This window comes from Dufourea novaeangliae, unplaced genomic scaffold (genome assembly GCF_001272555.1).
Source record: "Dufourea novaeangliae isolate 0120121106 unplaced genomic scaffold, ASM127255v1 scaffold228, whole genome shotgun sequence".
Taxonomy (NCBI): Eukaryota; Metazoa; Arthropoda; class Insecta; order Hymenoptera; family Halictidae; genus Dufourea; species Dufourea novaeangliae.
In genome coordinates this window covers 1,853,005-1,870,403 of record NW_015374150.1, presented here as the reverse complement: position 1 = coordinate 1,870,403, position 17,399 = coordinate 1,853,005, and the positions used below count along the sequence as shown (strand labels likewise).

The 17,399-nt window shown below is 44.4% G+C and overlaps 1 protein-coding gene across 3 annotated transcripts in view; it reads right to left on the bottom strand.

Moving 5' to 3' along the window:
- The window catches only part of LOC107191797 (spectrin beta chain), a 31,931-nt gene that overhangs the window by 3,954 nt on the left and 10,578 nt on the right, over window positions 1-17,399 (bottom strand). The window contains exons 2-13 of one of the 3 annotated variants that reach the window (XM_015580910.1): window positions 14,463-14,653; window positions 8,570-13,455; window positions 7,150-8,170; window positions 6,971-7,062; window positions 6,789-6,893; window positions 6,566-6,708; window positions 6,287-6,345; window positions 5,637-5,693; window positions 4,092-4,193; window positions 1,765-1,920; window positions 889-1,156; window positions 35-217 (exon numbers count right to left, since the gene is read on the bottom strand). In XM_015580910.1, the coding sequence (XP_015436396.1) occupies window positions 35-217; window positions 889-1,156; window positions 1,765-1,920; window positions 4,092-4,193; window positions 5,637-5,693; window positions 6,287-6,345; window positions 6,566-6,708; window positions 6,789-6,893; window positions 6,971-7,062; window positions 7,150-8,170; window positions 8,570-13,455; window positions 14,463-14,598 (7,208 nt within the window). In that variant the 5' untranslated portion in view covers window positions 14,599-14,653. The remainder of the gene's footprint in view (window positions 1-34; window positions 218-888; window positions 1,157-1,764; window positions 1,921-4,091; window positions 4,194-5,636; window positions 5,694-6,286; window positions 6,346-6,565; window positions 6,709-6,788; window positions 6,894-6,970; window positions 7,063-7,149; window positions 8,171-8,569; window positions 13,456-14,462; window positions 14,654-17,399) is intronic. The other 2 variants (XM_015580911.1, XM_015580912.1) reach the window with 2 other exon arrangements.

Below are 17,399 nucleotides of genomic sequence, written 5' to 3'. Positions count from 1 at the left end.
CACTCTTTCAGATACTTCTATCATCTAAACTCACTTTTTCTTGAGAGTGAAGAAGCTACGTCGCTTAGTCTCGGCTTGTGTGGGCGCGGGCAACGTATGCGCCCTGGACGTGCCTGCGCCCGATGAACCCTGCGCTGCTTGATACAGTCCCGATATCCATTCGTTCATTTCAGCGTCGTCTTTGGCCTGGAACAGGAAGTCAGATCCGCTCTGCGACCTGCAAAGTGTACCACGATTAGCAACAAAACTTGTATCCCATACAGAGGACTCTTGATCACAGTTGACCAAGGATAGCTACCCTAAACCATGAATTGCGCCCTGTACACCGTGTGGCGATTAATAGTACTAATCCGCATATATACATAATAACATAAATATATAAATTTGTACACAGGTATATATTTGTGGGATATAAAAGAGAGTGTCACACTCGGTATGTATATTGTATATTAATCGCGAAGCTAGTTTTCGTTATTCTTCTTGTTATCAATTATTCATTCTGAGTTGTTACTCTGAGTTGTCGTGTTGTGTTATCATAATCAAATCGTGTTCGTGTTATTATATTTAAAGCGTTGTAAAAGTGTTGTATTTAATTAAATTATATTCACATCAAACTTAACATCTCCTTATTAAATCCCACATATTTATGTTATTATGTATATATTTACATATACGTGTACTCTCAATTACGCAGATTATTACCATTAATCAGCACATATAGTCTGTATACGCGAGAAAATACTCTTGATCTCTACAAAATTCATTGTTTCGAGGGGGTCATTTCTGGCGACGGTGGTATCAGGCGGCAGTATATCAAGAGTCTATGGTACATTGTAATGCGGTGCAGCAACCACCAGGCTCCAGTCATTAGCTGTCCCCAGAACTTACTTCACTCGGAAGACATGTTTCCTCTTGGTATAATCGCTAGGCACGTTAATGGTGGCGCCCCTGAGATCGAAGGGAGTTTCACCCTTGTACAGTTGGTCAGGCGTGGCCTTGTACGACTTTTGATCCGTGTACACGTACAAGCTTTGCCCGCGTACGACCATGTACACCTTGTGCCAGGACCGATTCGACGCTTTCTTCGTCGTGCTCTCCCATTCGTGCTTTCGTTGCAGTACACCTTCGAATTCGTCGTCGGTGGGACTTCGTTGTTCTGTAAAATTGAAACGGTTACGTTGACGGAAAAACCGTGTTGGAGCAGTTGTTCGACAAATCTACCTTACGATAAGATACCCAGTGACCCGTTTCAGTGTACAGAGCACGATGTGTCCATCGTCAGAAATTATTAATCAAAAATTATTACCACAATGCGGTTCGAAGTAGACCCCAACATTCGCACATTCATGATAAACATATCAAATTAGTCAGATGCATGTAATGAACTTATATATTATTGTTAACATTGTAACTGTCTAGATCCTAGTTAGTCTACCATGCGCAATTGCACGCGTCCGCAGGTGATTAAACAGGTATAAGTGTATTGAAATTCTGAAAATAATAGAAGGATTAGCGATTCTCCAGCGGCAAAAGGATTTTTCTTCGTGGTACCCAACACCTAGAGAGACAAACAAACAATTCGTCGTTTTTTCGTTATGTGTCAATGTTTCACGATTATGTTAATTCCAGTCAATTTTTCATCTATCTTCTGCAGGACAGACGAAGCGGTGGGTGTTACGGTTCAAAGACCAAGGAGAAAAAAGAAGAAGAGACGGTCCCGTTGATCGATGTAGAATGTGTCTCTGTGTGTATGTGTGTGCTTACCGGAAATGCTGCGTTCATCGTCACTCACGCCACTGCGATCTAAACTCGGCGATTTGGCGGACTTTCTCCAACGGAAACTCCTGAACGGCGACTTGCTGCGACTACGTTCCTTACGTCTTAATGTACCAGACTCGGAACCGCTTCCACCTTTCGGAGCTTTCAACGATACACCGCAACACACACGTTTATTATTAGCTACTTACTTCGGCTGGTCTTTCGACATAATGTGCGCTATTTTTTCGGGAAACGGGGATGGATGGTTCACCGTTACCGTGTTTCAAGGTCATACAAGATCGTAACACTAAGCACGCATGCAACATGCTCATGCGAGAAACGTTAAAGTCTCTCCCACCGTCTAAGGGGGTCTAAGTACAAGAAGGGGCTACGCCAACAAATGTTGAGAAATGAGATTTTTATTGACTCTGGTAATCCCATGGTGTTTAGTTATTAATTTATAATTACGTGGCAAAATTCCTGTCTGTGATCGTACATATATACAGTAGTATATCCAGAATCCACTGTACTATAATGTACACTATTTTTCATAAAACCCTTAATATCTAACTACTCTTATGGCATAGTCCCCCAAAAAAAATTAAAAAAAAAAAAAAAAAAAAAAAAAAAAAAAATGTATCTGATATGATAAAAGGTTCCCAGTGGCGTTTAGTGATTTCCGTTCGTTGTTCAGCTTTTATTTCAAAAGACCCACAGCAACGTTCACGGCCCGTCGCGGGGTATCGTTTCAGAGGAGCTTCGGGAATAAATTGATTATGGCGACTCTGGGGCCGTATCACACCGAGAAAGACTCTGCGCAGAACCTCTGTTGCGGCGAAACGCCGCAAAAATCGGAGGTACCCGTGTCTCAGGTGGAGCCCACGCCACAGGTGGTACCCAAGATATTCAGTCCCGCGCCAGCTTGGTCCTCTACCGCGGTGATCGATTCGAAGCTGAAGAAACTGTCGTTGGACTCGTACGCAGGAAAGTATTTGATTATGCTCTTCTACCAGTACGACTTCAGCTTCGTTTGCCCGACCGAGATAATACAGTTCAGCGACCGTGTCGAGGAATTTCAAAAATCAGGTATCACTGGCAACCGATCCTATGGGGATCCTATTCGATGGAATTTAAGGTTAAACTTTACTTCCTCGGACCAAAAATTATTGACTTTTTTTTTTACCTTCTGATAGTATTCAACAATTTTCAAAAGTCAATCATTTTTGATCCGGGAAAGTAAAGTTCAGCCGAATTTAATGAATCCGTGTTATTCCGTTTGAACGCGATTAGGTTGCGAATTAGTTGCTGTGTCCACGGACTCGCAATACTCCCATTTAGCCTGGATTCTAACACCGCGTAAACAGGGTGGTCTGAGCGAGATGCGGATCCCAATGGTCTCCGACAAGAATCACGCGATATCGAGGTCGTACGGGGTTCTCGACGAGAACGAGGGTGTCTCAATGAAGGCACTTTTTGTGATCGATAAGAAACAATTTATCAGACACGTGTCGATCAGCGATCACTGCCTGGCCAGGTCCGTCGACGAGTCTCTGAGGATCGTTGAAGGTTGCCTGTTCGCGGATACATACGGAAACGTGTGCCCAATGGGTCCGAGGGAAGGAGGGCTTACTACGAAGAAAGCATCAGATGTGTTTAGCACCACGTGATGGCGAATACACCGTGAAACCGTTCAAAATAAAAAAAGAAAAGTAAAAGGTTCTCTGTACATGAGAGTTATACTTACAAGGAAAGGCATAGAAGTGTCGCCCTCCGATTTTGATGAAACTTCGTATGTCTGTCAAGTAATCAAAAATAAGGGATACATCTTTTTTTTTTATCGGTTGAGACGCGACTTTAAGGGGTGAAACCACCCCTCGAAGTTTCGATCCGAAATTTTTTTTGTTATAAACAAATTATATTTTGGACAATCTCCTTTGGTTTTCAAGATAGTACTTTCGGGTCGAAACTTCGAGAGGTGGTTTTATCCCTTAAAGTCGTGTCTCAGCCGATAAAAAAAATACGTATCCCTTATTTTTGACTGCTTAACAGACATACGAAGTTTCATCAAAATCGGAGGGGGACACTTCCGTTCTTACCCTTGTTAAATCGCAATGGATTCAGTATCGAAATTGTATCATTTGGAACACTTTTACCCTTTGTAATTTATCTCTTATTCGTTTTTCTTTTTTACTTCCCGACAAGAACCTCAAGTGGGGGTGATATTGGCGATGTGCATATTTTTAATTGTGAACTTTGTGAATGCTGATTCGATTTTTTGTACCATGAATAAAGAGAACAGTGTTTGTTCTTTCTTTTTTTATGTATGGACTTACTTGTCGGACTGGACAGAGCTTGCGCAGATTTCGTGGGCGAGGGGATGGCGGGTGGTGTTGCTTCTCCTCTCATGGATAGACGTGCAGGTTTCTGAGCATGCACTATATACCAGACACCGTTTTTAAACATGCTGTACTTTTGGAATTGAATACTGAGAGGTCGGGGGCGCATCATTTTTCTTTATGAAAGAGAAATGGTCAATGGAAATTTAGAGAGTTGTCTGATTGTAAATGGTGATACTAGTTTTCGATATTTGTAAGTAGATGTAAGCTAATGATACAGCTTAACGGGGTTAACTGATTGAGAAAAAGCTACAGATAAAGTTAGTAGTAAATGGAGGAGTTGCTTCGGAAGCATCTGCTGTTGCAGAAGATTCTGATTGTTATCATGCACAATGAAAAGCGTTTTTGAACATTTACAACACCTTAAATTTCTGTCTTTCACAATTTAGGCTTACCTTTCAATGAAAGATCTACTCAATCGGAGGAAACAATTTAAGTTCAATATCGTATAACATTTCATTACTGAACCGCATGCAAAGCTGAATTTTAATTCTCAGGTCCACCTTAATCGGCGAACTGAACAACGTCCAGTTTAGATAATTGTGTTGTATAGCAGCTAGAGCGACTCCATCACCTGCCATAAAGTGTCGATAAAAGCCAGTGAAACAATTACAAATTATAATTAATAGCGACAGCTGCTGTTGACCTACAAGTATGCTGAAAGAGGGAAAGTTATTGGTGATATTTATCGATCCACCCTTACTGTGCAAACCATTTTTTTTACCTATAAAGTGGAGACAGTTGTCTTTTAAAACAATCTGTTAATTCATGTTTATATATATATATATCATTTCCAAATCTCAAAATAGACTTGGCATTTAAAATTTTAAATCTTGATTCTAAATGAAACAATTCACGTGAGTGCACAGTTACGGTTGAATTGTATATTTGAAGAGAAAGATATAGAAGAATCTGCTCTAGTACGTTGCCGTGTGAAGAGATGCTTTAGCTGTATGCTCCATCACCAGCTTAAGGGATTAGTGTATCAGGATTTCTATACAAAATCTAATGTAACTCAACCATCAAATACCAGGGTCTCGTTTTATTTTATTTTTGAACAAGAAAACAAAGCGACCCGGAATGAACCAACAGCAACACATTGTTCCACGGGAATTGAATTTCTTCTAAATTCTAAGGCACTGGTATTTAACAGAACGATAGAATTAGTAAGAATAGCATAATTAGTACACAACGCAATACATTGTATTTCTATTATTATTTTTTCTACATCCTGAAAACAAAAAATTGTTCAACCCCTTAGACGCGATGATGCTTGACGAAATAAAGTAAACGTGAGTCACAAAAAATGCAGATTGATTGATATATTATACGTGTGCTAGATGATAATGGTGCGAGCGAAACCTTTCAGTTATTAACAACGAATGAAATGAATGTTTCAAAGCAAAAAATTTCAAAATGAAACGAATTCTGAGCGCATCAGGGGGGAGGGGGCGGCAAGATTTGTATCGTCAGGACACTCACCTTCCTTGGGCTTGTCTTGAGGCTGCGGTGTACGCGTGGAAGCCTTGCGATGTGCCACTGTAGTTTGTGCATTCCGTGCCGCATTTTAGGGTGCATTTCGGGGAGAACGGACACGGAAGGAGAGCAATCGGGGATGGGATCAATGTTGGTAACAGGGTTGGGGGTAGAAAGAGGCAAAAATAAACGTGCTGTTAGCAATTTCATGCTTATCCAAACAAACCAGTTTGTAAAACCAGTCGTCTATGAGTTAAGTGTAACAAGATACGTGGAAAGCAAAACCGTACGGTACACATTGTATTAGTAATACAAGAGAAACAAAATTTCGTTTGGAACATATGAAATGAAGATCTTGTAATATTATAATAAACGTCGAATAACAATAATAAGGAATGCACGACTTTTATGCGATTATTAGAATTCCTAACATCATTCAATAAGAAATAAAAACGATTCGACGTTTATTACATAGATAATTATTGTACTCATCTTCACGAACTGTGACCAAAACTGCCCACAAAAATGTAATCATTCAAAGATCTAACCGGTTTGGGCAAAGTATTGTTATTGAGATCGAATGCATTCTGATAGACGCAACACTCTTTATCAAACTGTTTTTCAATATATTGTATTAACACGTATGGTTATCTTACCGTGTGATTCGTCGTCTCCGGCTGCACGTTCCCCACTTTGTACACCTTCAGCTTCGGCTCTATTATAGAAAAATAGAACACATTTGTTATTTTTATTTCCTGTATCAATTAACGATATTATATAGGAAATGTTATATTTCATTTTTGGTGCCCAGTGCACAAGAATTTGATTACTGGTCAGGAATTTCTTTTAATCTACTGCTGTTGCATTCGCGAATTAACTATATTCGTAGGCTGAACCTTACTGCACTTTAAACGACAGAAACCACTGAAGTGTACCTTTCACTGGGCGGTTCATCCGGACTAGTTACTGGTGTTGCTTTAGCTAATCGTGCTGCCTCGGCTGCCGCCGCTTCCTCTTTCTTACGTTTCTCCTCTTCTTCAAATTCCTGTTGTCTCCTCGTTAATTCTTTCAATTCAAACTGCATCAGAACACACAATTCTGTATAAGAATCTACATTACAACGCGCAGAATACCCATTAATGTGGATTAATCACTAACCGTAGTGAGTCGATGCAAGGCAGTAAACCTTTCTTCTTGCGCAGCTGCCGACTTCTCGAAGGCTTCATGTTTCTTGATCAAGTTCTCGACCTCGTCGATTGTATGCTGTGACAATTACATTTAGAAATACTGTCTAATACATTGTAAAAGATTTCCAATTCTCAATTTAACCCGATACTCACTCCAAGTTCCTGGCTCATCAGATACGGTTCTTGAGCGATCAGCCACGCCTCAGCGACCGCTGCGTCTCTAGCGAACTGATAGACTTCCAAGACTAAAATTCACGAAGACATCACCCGATTATTTATACGATGTTTAACAACACCATGAATTGCTATTTTGCATTATTCCAAACACATACTGAGCTGCAAGTTCTCCCAACGTTCCTCCCATCGATGCAACAACGCGTTCCTATGATCGGTGAGCGCCGCCAGCTTCTCCTTGATCTGAGTACTGGCATAATGATTCCTAGCTAACAAATCCTTTCCAAGATTGATGCAAGCCATCAGATTGTCCTCCCGGGCATCTATCTCAGCCTTCAGACTCTGATGGTTGTTCATCAGTAATTCCACACCGGCAACGTCTCGAGGCTTCTCGGATGTGTTCATCTGACGTACAACGTCGTCCATCCAGATCATCAGAGTTCTGACCATGTTGAAGAACCGGAACAGATCACCGGTGTCCTCGAGTTTCGCTCTTCTCTCCTCGCACAAGGATTGAAGGTTATTCCACGAGGCTACCACCTCGCCCTCGCGGTTCGTTATCTCTCTGGCCTTGTCGCCGGCGTAACTGGCTTGTAACTTGGCCGATTCCTCTTGGATCTGCGACACCTGGCTTTGCAGGGTGGACAGATCTTGCATGAAATTGGCATGTTTCCGTTGCAGAGCGGAAACCGAGCCGGCATCGCGACCAAGCTCGTCGGACATCGCGTTCTGTTTCTCCAGAATTCTGCCAAGGACATCCTTGCAATCGTGGAAGAACTTGTGCAGTTCCCGGCTCGCCTGCAGCATCTGCGTACGCGTCTCGATTAACTCGAGCAAGTCCTGCCAGACTTCGTTCAGACCGTCTTTCCATTCGGCGATGGTCGCCGCGTCCGAATGCCCGGTGGCGATCAACGAGTCAGCGATTCCGTTCACTGCGGCCACCCTCTCGGAACCGATCGCCTCGGTGTCTCTGGCGAATTCCTTGAATCTCTCCCACAGCAGGGTGACGTGATCGTAATCCTGGCCGAGTTCGTGGCTTCCAGCGACTAGTTCTCTTTCGGCGATCCACTGCTCGAGATCGTCCACTTCTCGGTTCAACATGAACAGCTGGAGAGCCTCGTCCAACTTGGCTCGTCGTTCGCCAGCCAGATCCTTCAAGCCAGCGTACAGCTTGTCCACCTGTTGCAAACAAATGATATACTTTCTTTCTCTTTCTTCTCTTTGCTTTTCTAGATTTTTCCAGCATACTCTCTGTCTTTGCTTATGTCACTTTCTTTTCCTCAACTCTGCCTTCCTTGCCTACAGCATCCACCATCTTTTTTACCGACTTGCTTCATTCTCCCACCTTACTGTATAAACCTGACCTACTACTCCCTTTTACCGCCTATTTTTCTATCCCTTTATTTTCACTATTTTCCTACCTATTATACACTCTCTATCTACCTCTCCCTATACAATAAAAGTCAGTTCTCTCTGTCTTTACGATCCTTCCGTGCACACTCACACGCCACCTAACCATGTCCCCCTAAATGGTGTTTGTAATATTATTCATTAATGGAATTAACAAACGCTATTTACCTGTGATTGCTTAACAGCAATTTGATCAGCCAGAGGATGTTGATCGTTGATCAGCTGCCTGGCGGTCTCTCCAAGCTGGCGAATCGTGTCCGCGTAATCTTCAACCGCATGCTCCAACGTATCGTGTTTCTTCATCAAATTCTGAGCCGAGATTTCATCCTTGCCGCGGTCCTCCACCATCATGTACAATTCCTGCTCGCTCATCCAGGACTCGGCTTCGGTCGCATCGAAGAAGTACTGCTGAGCCTTCTCGTTCTGAAGCAGATGCTTGTTCCTGTCGTCCACCGCGTCCTTCAACTCCTTCCATTTCTCGGTTAGTTCGGATATCAGCTTCTGGAACTCGGGACTGTCCTCGTGTCCTTCGTCGATAAGCTTCTGACCGTTACTGCACACCAAGTTGATCCTGGGCTCGTGATTCTCGATCTCGGTGCGCAACGACTGGTTCTTCTTCTTCAGCATGTGCACGTTGAACAGGGAGTTACCGTATTCGTTGCTGGTCGCCTGTGGCATCTTCTCCGCGATCCAGAGTTTCTCGTCCTCCACGTCCCGTCTGAATTGGAACGCCTCCTTCTTCTTCTCCAGGTGATGCTGACGATCGATCAGTGGAGCCTTCAACTGCGCGAATCGCTGGGCCACCTTCTCCTTCTTGCACTTAATCTCCTCCATCTTGTCGTCCGGCACGGTACGTTGCAGGTGTTCCGCCTGTTTGTCCAGTTCAGTGACCTGTTTCGCCTTCACGGCCATCTGCGTCTCGATCATCTGTTGCTTCTGCATCAGAATGTTCACCGAGGCGAGATCCGATCCGGTGTCGGTGCTCTCGATCTGTTTCTCGAGCTCGTTCATCCAGGAATCGATGTCGTCGCAGGTCTGGTGTATCAGAACCTCTCTGTTCGCGTCGAACAGACGTTCGCCCTTGTCGTGAGTGGTTGTTTCGAGCTCCTCGAACTGATCGGCCAACTCGGCCACCTTCGGCTTGATGATCTCGGCCAGGTCGGGTTTCTGTTGGATCAGCTCCTCCGCGGCCTGTTGCAGTTGCTGCAGACGATCCTTGTTGCTGGCTATCTCCGCCTCGAAGGCTTGATGTCTGGTCCACTTGCTATGCACCGTTTTCGCGCTCCTGTACGTCTCGTCCTGCGCGGTGATATGTTTCTCCTGCACCCATTCGCCGAGCTCCTCGCAATCCTGCAGGAACATTTGCAGCTGCAACTGATCCTTGAGCCTCTCCATGCACTGATTCGCTTTCTCACGGTTGATCCGTCGACGATCGTTGATGCTCTCCGCCTTCTTCTTGACTTTGTCCGCCGCGAAGTGTCCCTCGTCGACAAGTCTGCCGGCGAACTGCACCACCGAATTGATCTTCTCGTCGTTCGCGTCCATTGTGGTCATGAACGCCTCGTGCCGTTTTATCATGTGCTCCGCCTGCTCGAAGTTCGCCGGCGTCTCGTCCTTTGCGAGAGTGTGCTCTTGCTGGGACAACAGCACCTCTGCCTGGCGAGCGTCGCGGTCGAACACCTGCAGGTTCAGCGAGTTCGACAACAGTAATTGCCTGTTCACCCACATCTGATGCAGCTCCTCCCAGCCCATTTTCAACGCGTTCAGGCGTTCCCTGAGGAACATGTACTGTGTGTCACCGTCGCCGGCCTCGCTTGTCAATCGTTCACCGTACTCCATCATCTTCTGATAATCGTCCGTGTAGTTGTCGATCTCCTCCTTGATGTTCTGATGCTGCGTAAGAAGTTTCTCCGCGTCCGCCAAGGTGGTCGGTGTGTCCTCGCTGGCGACATCGGTCTGCGTCTTGGTCAACCAGGCCTGGAAGTGATCGAGATCCCTCAAGAATCTGTGAAGATCACCGGCTTCCTCTAATTTCGCGTCGCGTTCCTTCAGCATCTGGGTCAGTTGCTCCCAGATAGCGTGTATCTGGGCGATCTTGTCTCGAATCACTGTTGGATCCTCCAAGTTCTGTTGTTGTATGTTCTGTGCCTCTAACTCCAACGCGTCCAATTTCGCCTGAATGGCCGCCAGGTCGCGTTCCATGCCGCTGAGGCGACGCTGAAGCGTCATGACACCGGTAAGATCCATCTCGAGGCTGTCGGTCTGCTGGAGGATTCGTTTCTTGTCTTCGATCCAGGAAACGGTTTCACGGCACTCGATATGGAAGGTTTGCACTCCATGAGCGGAATTCAACTCGTCCCGTTTGTTCTCCGCTTTGTCTCTCAGCTCGGCCCATTTCTGGTTCAGTTCGTTCTGTCTGGCGACTATCTGCTCGGAATTCGGATGTTCCACGTGCAACAGCTGCCTGGCTAATTGATTCACCACGGCGACACGAGACGCATTCGCGTACATCTCCTTCTCGAAACCGTTGTATCTGTGCTTCATGATTTCCACGTCTTCTATGTCCTTGGCCGGGACCATGGTGTCCAGCATCCTGTTCTTCTCGCCTATCCATTGTTCGACTCCGTCCGATTCGCTGAACAACTTGTAAAGCGACAGTGCGTCCAACAATCTCTGTTTACGCAGCATGGCCAGCTCCATCAACGCCTTGTATCTCGAGTCTATGGAGGCCAATCTCTCCAACACTTCCGGCGACTTGGCGTCCTGTTCGCCTAGAGTGGACGCCTGCTGATGAAGCTGATCGATAGTGGTCGCGTAGTTCTTCAGTTCGTCGGTGACATCTTTGTGTTTCTTCAACAGAGACTGAACGTTAGCCTCGTCCCTACCGACATCCTCCGACGAGACCAATCTCAAAGTATCCAACATCCAGATATCGATGTCATCGGCATCGGCGAACAACTGATGGTAGTCAACAGCCTCCTCCAAGCGTTTTCGTCTGAACGCAGCTAAATCCAACAGATGATTCCACATGCCGAGGATCTCTTGGAGTCTCTCTTTGATACGATCGGAACCGAAGTGCTGCTGTCGAACCAATTCATCGCCAACCGCGGCCACCGACATCAGCTGAGGTTCGTGAGATTGGATCTCGTTCTCCAAAGCTTTGTGCTTCGACAGCAGCAAGTTTACAGTGGTGAGATCATGGCCGATATCACCGGTGGACACTATCTGCTCCTTCTCCTTTATCCAATTCTCCTCGTCGGCCATATCCCAATAGAACTGCCAGAGTTTTCGCGATTCTTCGAGCCTGACTCTGCGTTTCACCGCCAGACCGACCAGTTCAGCGTAAGCGTCCTCGAGCTGTTTCACGCGTTCCACGATAATAGTAGGATCGCAAGGTCTGTAACCCTCTTCGGGTTCCAAGAATTTCTGACTTTGCTGAACAACAGCTTTCACTCGTTCGCCGAGCACGTTGATATCAGCCTCGACTAGAGAATGCTTCTGCAATAGATCCTCCACGCCCATCAAGTGTTTCCCGTAGTCGTCGATCAGAAGACGCATTTTGATCTCCTCCATGCTGTCCAGGATGTACAACATCTCCTGGAAGTTCTGTTGAAGCTGCAGCGACAGCTCCAGCCTCATTCGTCTAGCGCGCAACAGGTCCAAAAGGTAATACCACATTCTCAGGATGTTGCCCTTGCGAGCATTGATACGTTCTATATCGTGATAATTCTCGATCTTCAACTCTTGAGACACCGCCATCACAGCCTGGACTCTTTCCTCATAGGCAAAGATGTCGGTTTCGATAGCCTCGTGCTTCTTGGCTGCAGCTTCCACCGCGGCCAGGTCGAAACCAAAGTTGTCTTGAGAGACCAGTCGTTGATTCTCCGACAACCATGTCTCCCTCATGCTAGCCTTACGATTGAACCTCGCCGCCAATTGTTCCAGCTTCTCCTGGCGAATCAGTTCCTCGCGGAGAGCCAATTCCCTTTCGTGTTCGGCCTTCTCCAGTCTCTCCCAAGCTTTGTTAATATCCGATATCATCTTACCCTCTTTAGGTGTATACGGTTTTTGATTATTAGCCCTCATTTTCGACTGCAAGGTGAACAGAAGTACCTCCAGGTTGCCCTTCTCGACGAACTTCGGCGGTTTCTCGACGGTACGGTAATTCGAAAATTGGGAAAGTTGCGACTGAACGCCTACCAATGAATTAGCGAACATACGATCACCCAAAGCCTCTATGGTGCCCTCTATCCACCGCAATAAGTCACTGGTCAGGCTTTCGTACTCATGGATCATACGATCATTCTCCACGGCGATACCGACCACCTTGCCTATCCTCTTGCCCTGCACGGTTTCTTGCTTCATCTTTGAAAAATAATGGTAATATGTGACCACGTAAGTGATGATAGACTTCTCGTCCGGATGATCGACGAATATGTCCTCGGCGTCGAGGAGTTTGGTCAGTCCTAGCTTGTCCTCGGCTACGTTGAACGCATTGTTCAGATTGTAGATAGCGTTCGACTTGGAGAGCTTGTCGAATTGAATCAGATCTGGCCTGTGCTTGTGGATGATTGCGTTGAAGGCCAAACCGTCGCGCCACGAGGTGCTGAAGTTCCTCACGTTAACATTATGGTAACCGGCTGTCTTCATCTGACACCAGAGCAGCAACGCGTCTTTGGCCGATTTTGTCTCCTGATTGTCCGTCTCCTCGATGGTGATATCTTGGATCTGGAATCGAAGGATAATCGTCCAAATGAGACCCAAGCTCAGACGTGGATTTCCATCGACAATGTCGTGGGATCCCATGTTCTCCAGGTGAACCCTCTGCTCGCGCAGAAACTGCAACGCTTTGTCGACGTTCTCCAGACAATGGATTCGCATTTTTCCTTTCGTCGGTCGTGGTAAACGTTCCCCGGACAGAATCTCCAACAGCTTGATCAGCATCTTCCCGTCCCTGAGGTCGACGTACAGATCGCCGATACGGCACGAGCATCGCACCAAGTGTGAATTCACCCATTTTTGGAAAGTCTTCTTCTGTACCAATTCACGTTCGCCTGGTTTCACGGAGAAATCACGGAAATTTATTAGAGTTTGATTATCCTAAATAGCAATTTGCTAATGAAGGAGGGAAGAAGGATTTCTGTTTGAACCTGTAACGCGCAGACCCATAAATTGTTATTTCAAAATTGTGATATCGATATTGTGTGTTGCTGTATCTTGTTATTTTCGAACATTTTACTACTTTTACCTCTCAAATTTAAGACAATCTTATCGTAATCCGTGTCCGACTGATCACAGGTTATCAGGGAATTCCTATCGTTCATTTTCTTTTTTTTCGGATTCGTTCCTGAAGTTTTGCAATGAGACCAAGCGTTAAATTGTCCCGTGTTTAACAAACTACTAAGAACTTTCCTCGAATAACAGAGACTTTAAAGACCGTAATTATCGAAGTGATATCTGTATCAAAGGATGTGGTAATAGTACGATGCACGACATACATATAGTTTCTAAAGTAGCTAACAAAATTCCATTACATAAAATTTCCTCCTGCTTTGCAATCATTTCCGTATTATTCTCCCTCCGATTCGAAATAACAATGAGAGTTTCTAGGCGTTGGAAATGTTCTCAAGTAAATAGGACACTCTAGACTGCGGATTTTATGCATTTCTAACATACAAGGTTCTCTAAAATTCAGTATAGTTAAAAGAGGTTTCCATCTGATTTGGAACCTGGTAGAATAGTAAACAGAGTAAACGAACTTCTTTTTCACTCCAATTCTTTTAAACTAACCCATAAAACTCTATATACATAAACATCCGTAGTGATGAGAATTTACATCGCAAGAGAAGTCTACGAACCTTCTTCCAGAAGAAAGATTACATGAAAATATTTAATCTTTCATTGTAATTCTACAAATGTTCGTTTATACACACACGCTGTGCTCTACATGTTACACTAGGCTTCGTTAGAAGAAGAAAAAGTATTCATCCCTGATCCTAGACTTCTCTTGTCGCTGAAACAAAGGATGGACTAAAAAAAGAAAAGGGGACGTGTTCTGTACCAGCCAACGCCTTGATTCGTGAACGTTCGAAGAGTCTCGAGCTCGAGTTTCCCCCGTCGTATTCGTACTCATCGACAATCTCTTGTTGTAGCGTGGGGTCCCAACCCCCGCGCACCACCGAGATGTCGGTCGTCATTCTGTCAATCGGACCAACAACTCACTGCCTGGTCTTACCCTTCGAAAGGGCGCTCCTGAAAACAAGCACAATACAACATTAATTACAACAACAAAAACGAGTCCACCCACATTTGAGGTTTCAATTTAAACCGAACTCATAAAAATGACGTTGACTACTCAAAAACGAAGTGGATCAAATAAAAATTAGAAAAATTTCTATGAATTTCAAGAATTTCCACGATTTCGGCAGACGTACATATTGCAAATCTTGTCAGACATTGTGGCAAATATCGTCGAATCGAAGATTTTTGTACTGATTACAGTAAAGTCTCGATAACTGCGCGGAAGCTCTACGTTAAATACTTCTGCTTCGTCTAAATGCAGTCCACGAAGTGACAATATTCATTAAATGCAGACATCGTGTCCCTCTGCTCCAAAGCGATCCCGAGTTTCCAACATTAATCGAAGATTCACTATTTGCGAACACGGTAACGTTCCACGATGATGACACACACGTGAACAGACACAATTTCCGTCGGCGCGGTGTAAAAATAGCAAAGTGAATCTCCATTTTCCAAGGAAGACACTTTGCACTCGCCGCGTGTGGTGCTCGTCTAATTACTTTTTTTTCGCCTCTTCTCTGCAACACAATTAAGGTAACCGGCTCGCGTCGCAACCTTCGGGCGCTCGATATGAACTGCACAAGGTATATAATCTTATCTCTTCTCTTATGTATTCTCTCTCTCGCGTGTGTGTCTTACGTTCAACGTGAGATAACGGTCGCCATCGAACCGGTGAAGTTCATTTTTCTTCTTCTTTCACATGTAATTAAGCGCAATCGACGCTCGAAACGAAAGTGACGATTTCTGAATGGCCACGACAGCGTGACTAATTCGGGGATAATAAATTCTTGTTTTCTCTTCATGGAACATCCGAATAAAGAGACTCGATGAATTAACCAACCCATTGAGAAACCAGTAGATCGGGTATTGACGAATCTATATACATAGGGTGTCGTGGAAACAATCGCTGGTTGGCACGAAAACAGAACCAGCGGAATCGATCGAATAGATATCAGTATATCACTGCACGTTGGTACAGCCGAATATCATCACCAAAAATAAAAATCGTGTTATCACTGTGTTCAGCGTACGAGAGCCAAGAATCTGTCGACGAGTCTCGATCACGTAATTCCAATTCTGAATCTACTATAAAGCAGTCTGTTTACCGATCACGGCGATGATATCATTACCGGAGGCCATGTTTTATTCATTGCTGGATCGTTGGTGACTTCGTGAAAGATCTCGAAGAAGCTTGGCAAAAGCCTCCGAAGAGTGTTACAGGCTTTTGGACCGAAATGATGGTTTCTGAATCGATCATCTCGTTCGTTCTCTGTTCGTTCGATTAACAAAAAGTTTGTTCACAGAGACCTGAAAGCATTTGTTTTTTAATGGAACAAATGTGTTTCACGAATTCATCTGATTATCAACAGAGCGATTTCGGAGTAAACACCAATGACTCGGGAAAGCTTTCCTTCCACTGTCGATCTTCAGGGCGTTAGGCTGAACAACGGCTGTGCGGTGTTACGTCCTCGAAACGTGTGGGAGGTTTCTCGACGGCGCGCGATTACATCACGCGAATGATGTCACACGTGCGAAATATGCACCAATCGCGTGGCGGCGACGGGGACCGAACGAACCTCTCCACACACGCACGCACACACCGTGGGCTATTCGCTGATACCGGAATCAGGTAATTTCCTACGCTGTCGAGAAACTCTGCTCTTGGTACCAGACGAGAATACGAACCACCGTTTAGGCAGGATGTACAGCCCTACCAGAGTGGCACATAGAGTACGGAAATTTGGGTGGAACCGATCTCATTGGAGAGAACATCTAGAATTGGGCCAACTTGTGCAGACAGCAACCAACCCTTAATGATCTGAAGTGAAAAAATCTTTAATTTGTAGAGATTTTTAATGTAAAAAGAAGTAGTTTTATTTCTATTGGGTATATTTATTTCTCGTTGCTGTTTCACAGTATTTTTAAGGGCTCATTTAATAATGAGTAGTATTATTAATAATATTTTTAATTTTCTACAGTTAATTTTATTTTTATTTTTAATTTTTTATACCTTCGTGAGTGTTATAATTGTATAATATGAGTTGTTCTATGGGTTGATCAGTTTTTGCAAAATGAAGATCACAAAATTATGGGATTTGTACTGTGTTTAACTATTTCTTGTCATTTTGAGGGTTGGTAGCGACCAAATATATGATCAGTGGAATACAAACCGAACTATAAAATTACATCTTTCTCTACAATGTAGAAAACTTAGAAAAATTCATTTGTTTCATAATTCAAGTGACTTTTAAACTTTAATGCTTTTTTAGTCAACGTTCAGTAGCATACAGTGTCCAGTGAATTCTGAACGTGAGTGTGGTACTTACCACCTATATTGTGACTGAAAATATTTTCATGCATATACCCAAAAGTGTCCGTAGAATTGAATCGAACACACGTCACTGTCGAGGTAATTAGAGAATGATCAGCGGGAATGAGTTCATCGCCCATTAAGGACTGCCCCGGCGGATTTCTAGAATGCCCTGTTCGAGTTAGGTGCACGCTGCCCGAATGATTCTTACCGCCAGGCACCGTATACGAGCCAAGCTACCAGCGGCATGAATCATTTGGCGCCTGTACTCGAGGGCAGAATTCTTGAGGATAAATTTATATTGTATCGATATTTGGTTTCGATGTGTATATCGAAAACAAAATATCGATATTATCGGTTTGTCGATACTTGCGATTAAATTAGAAG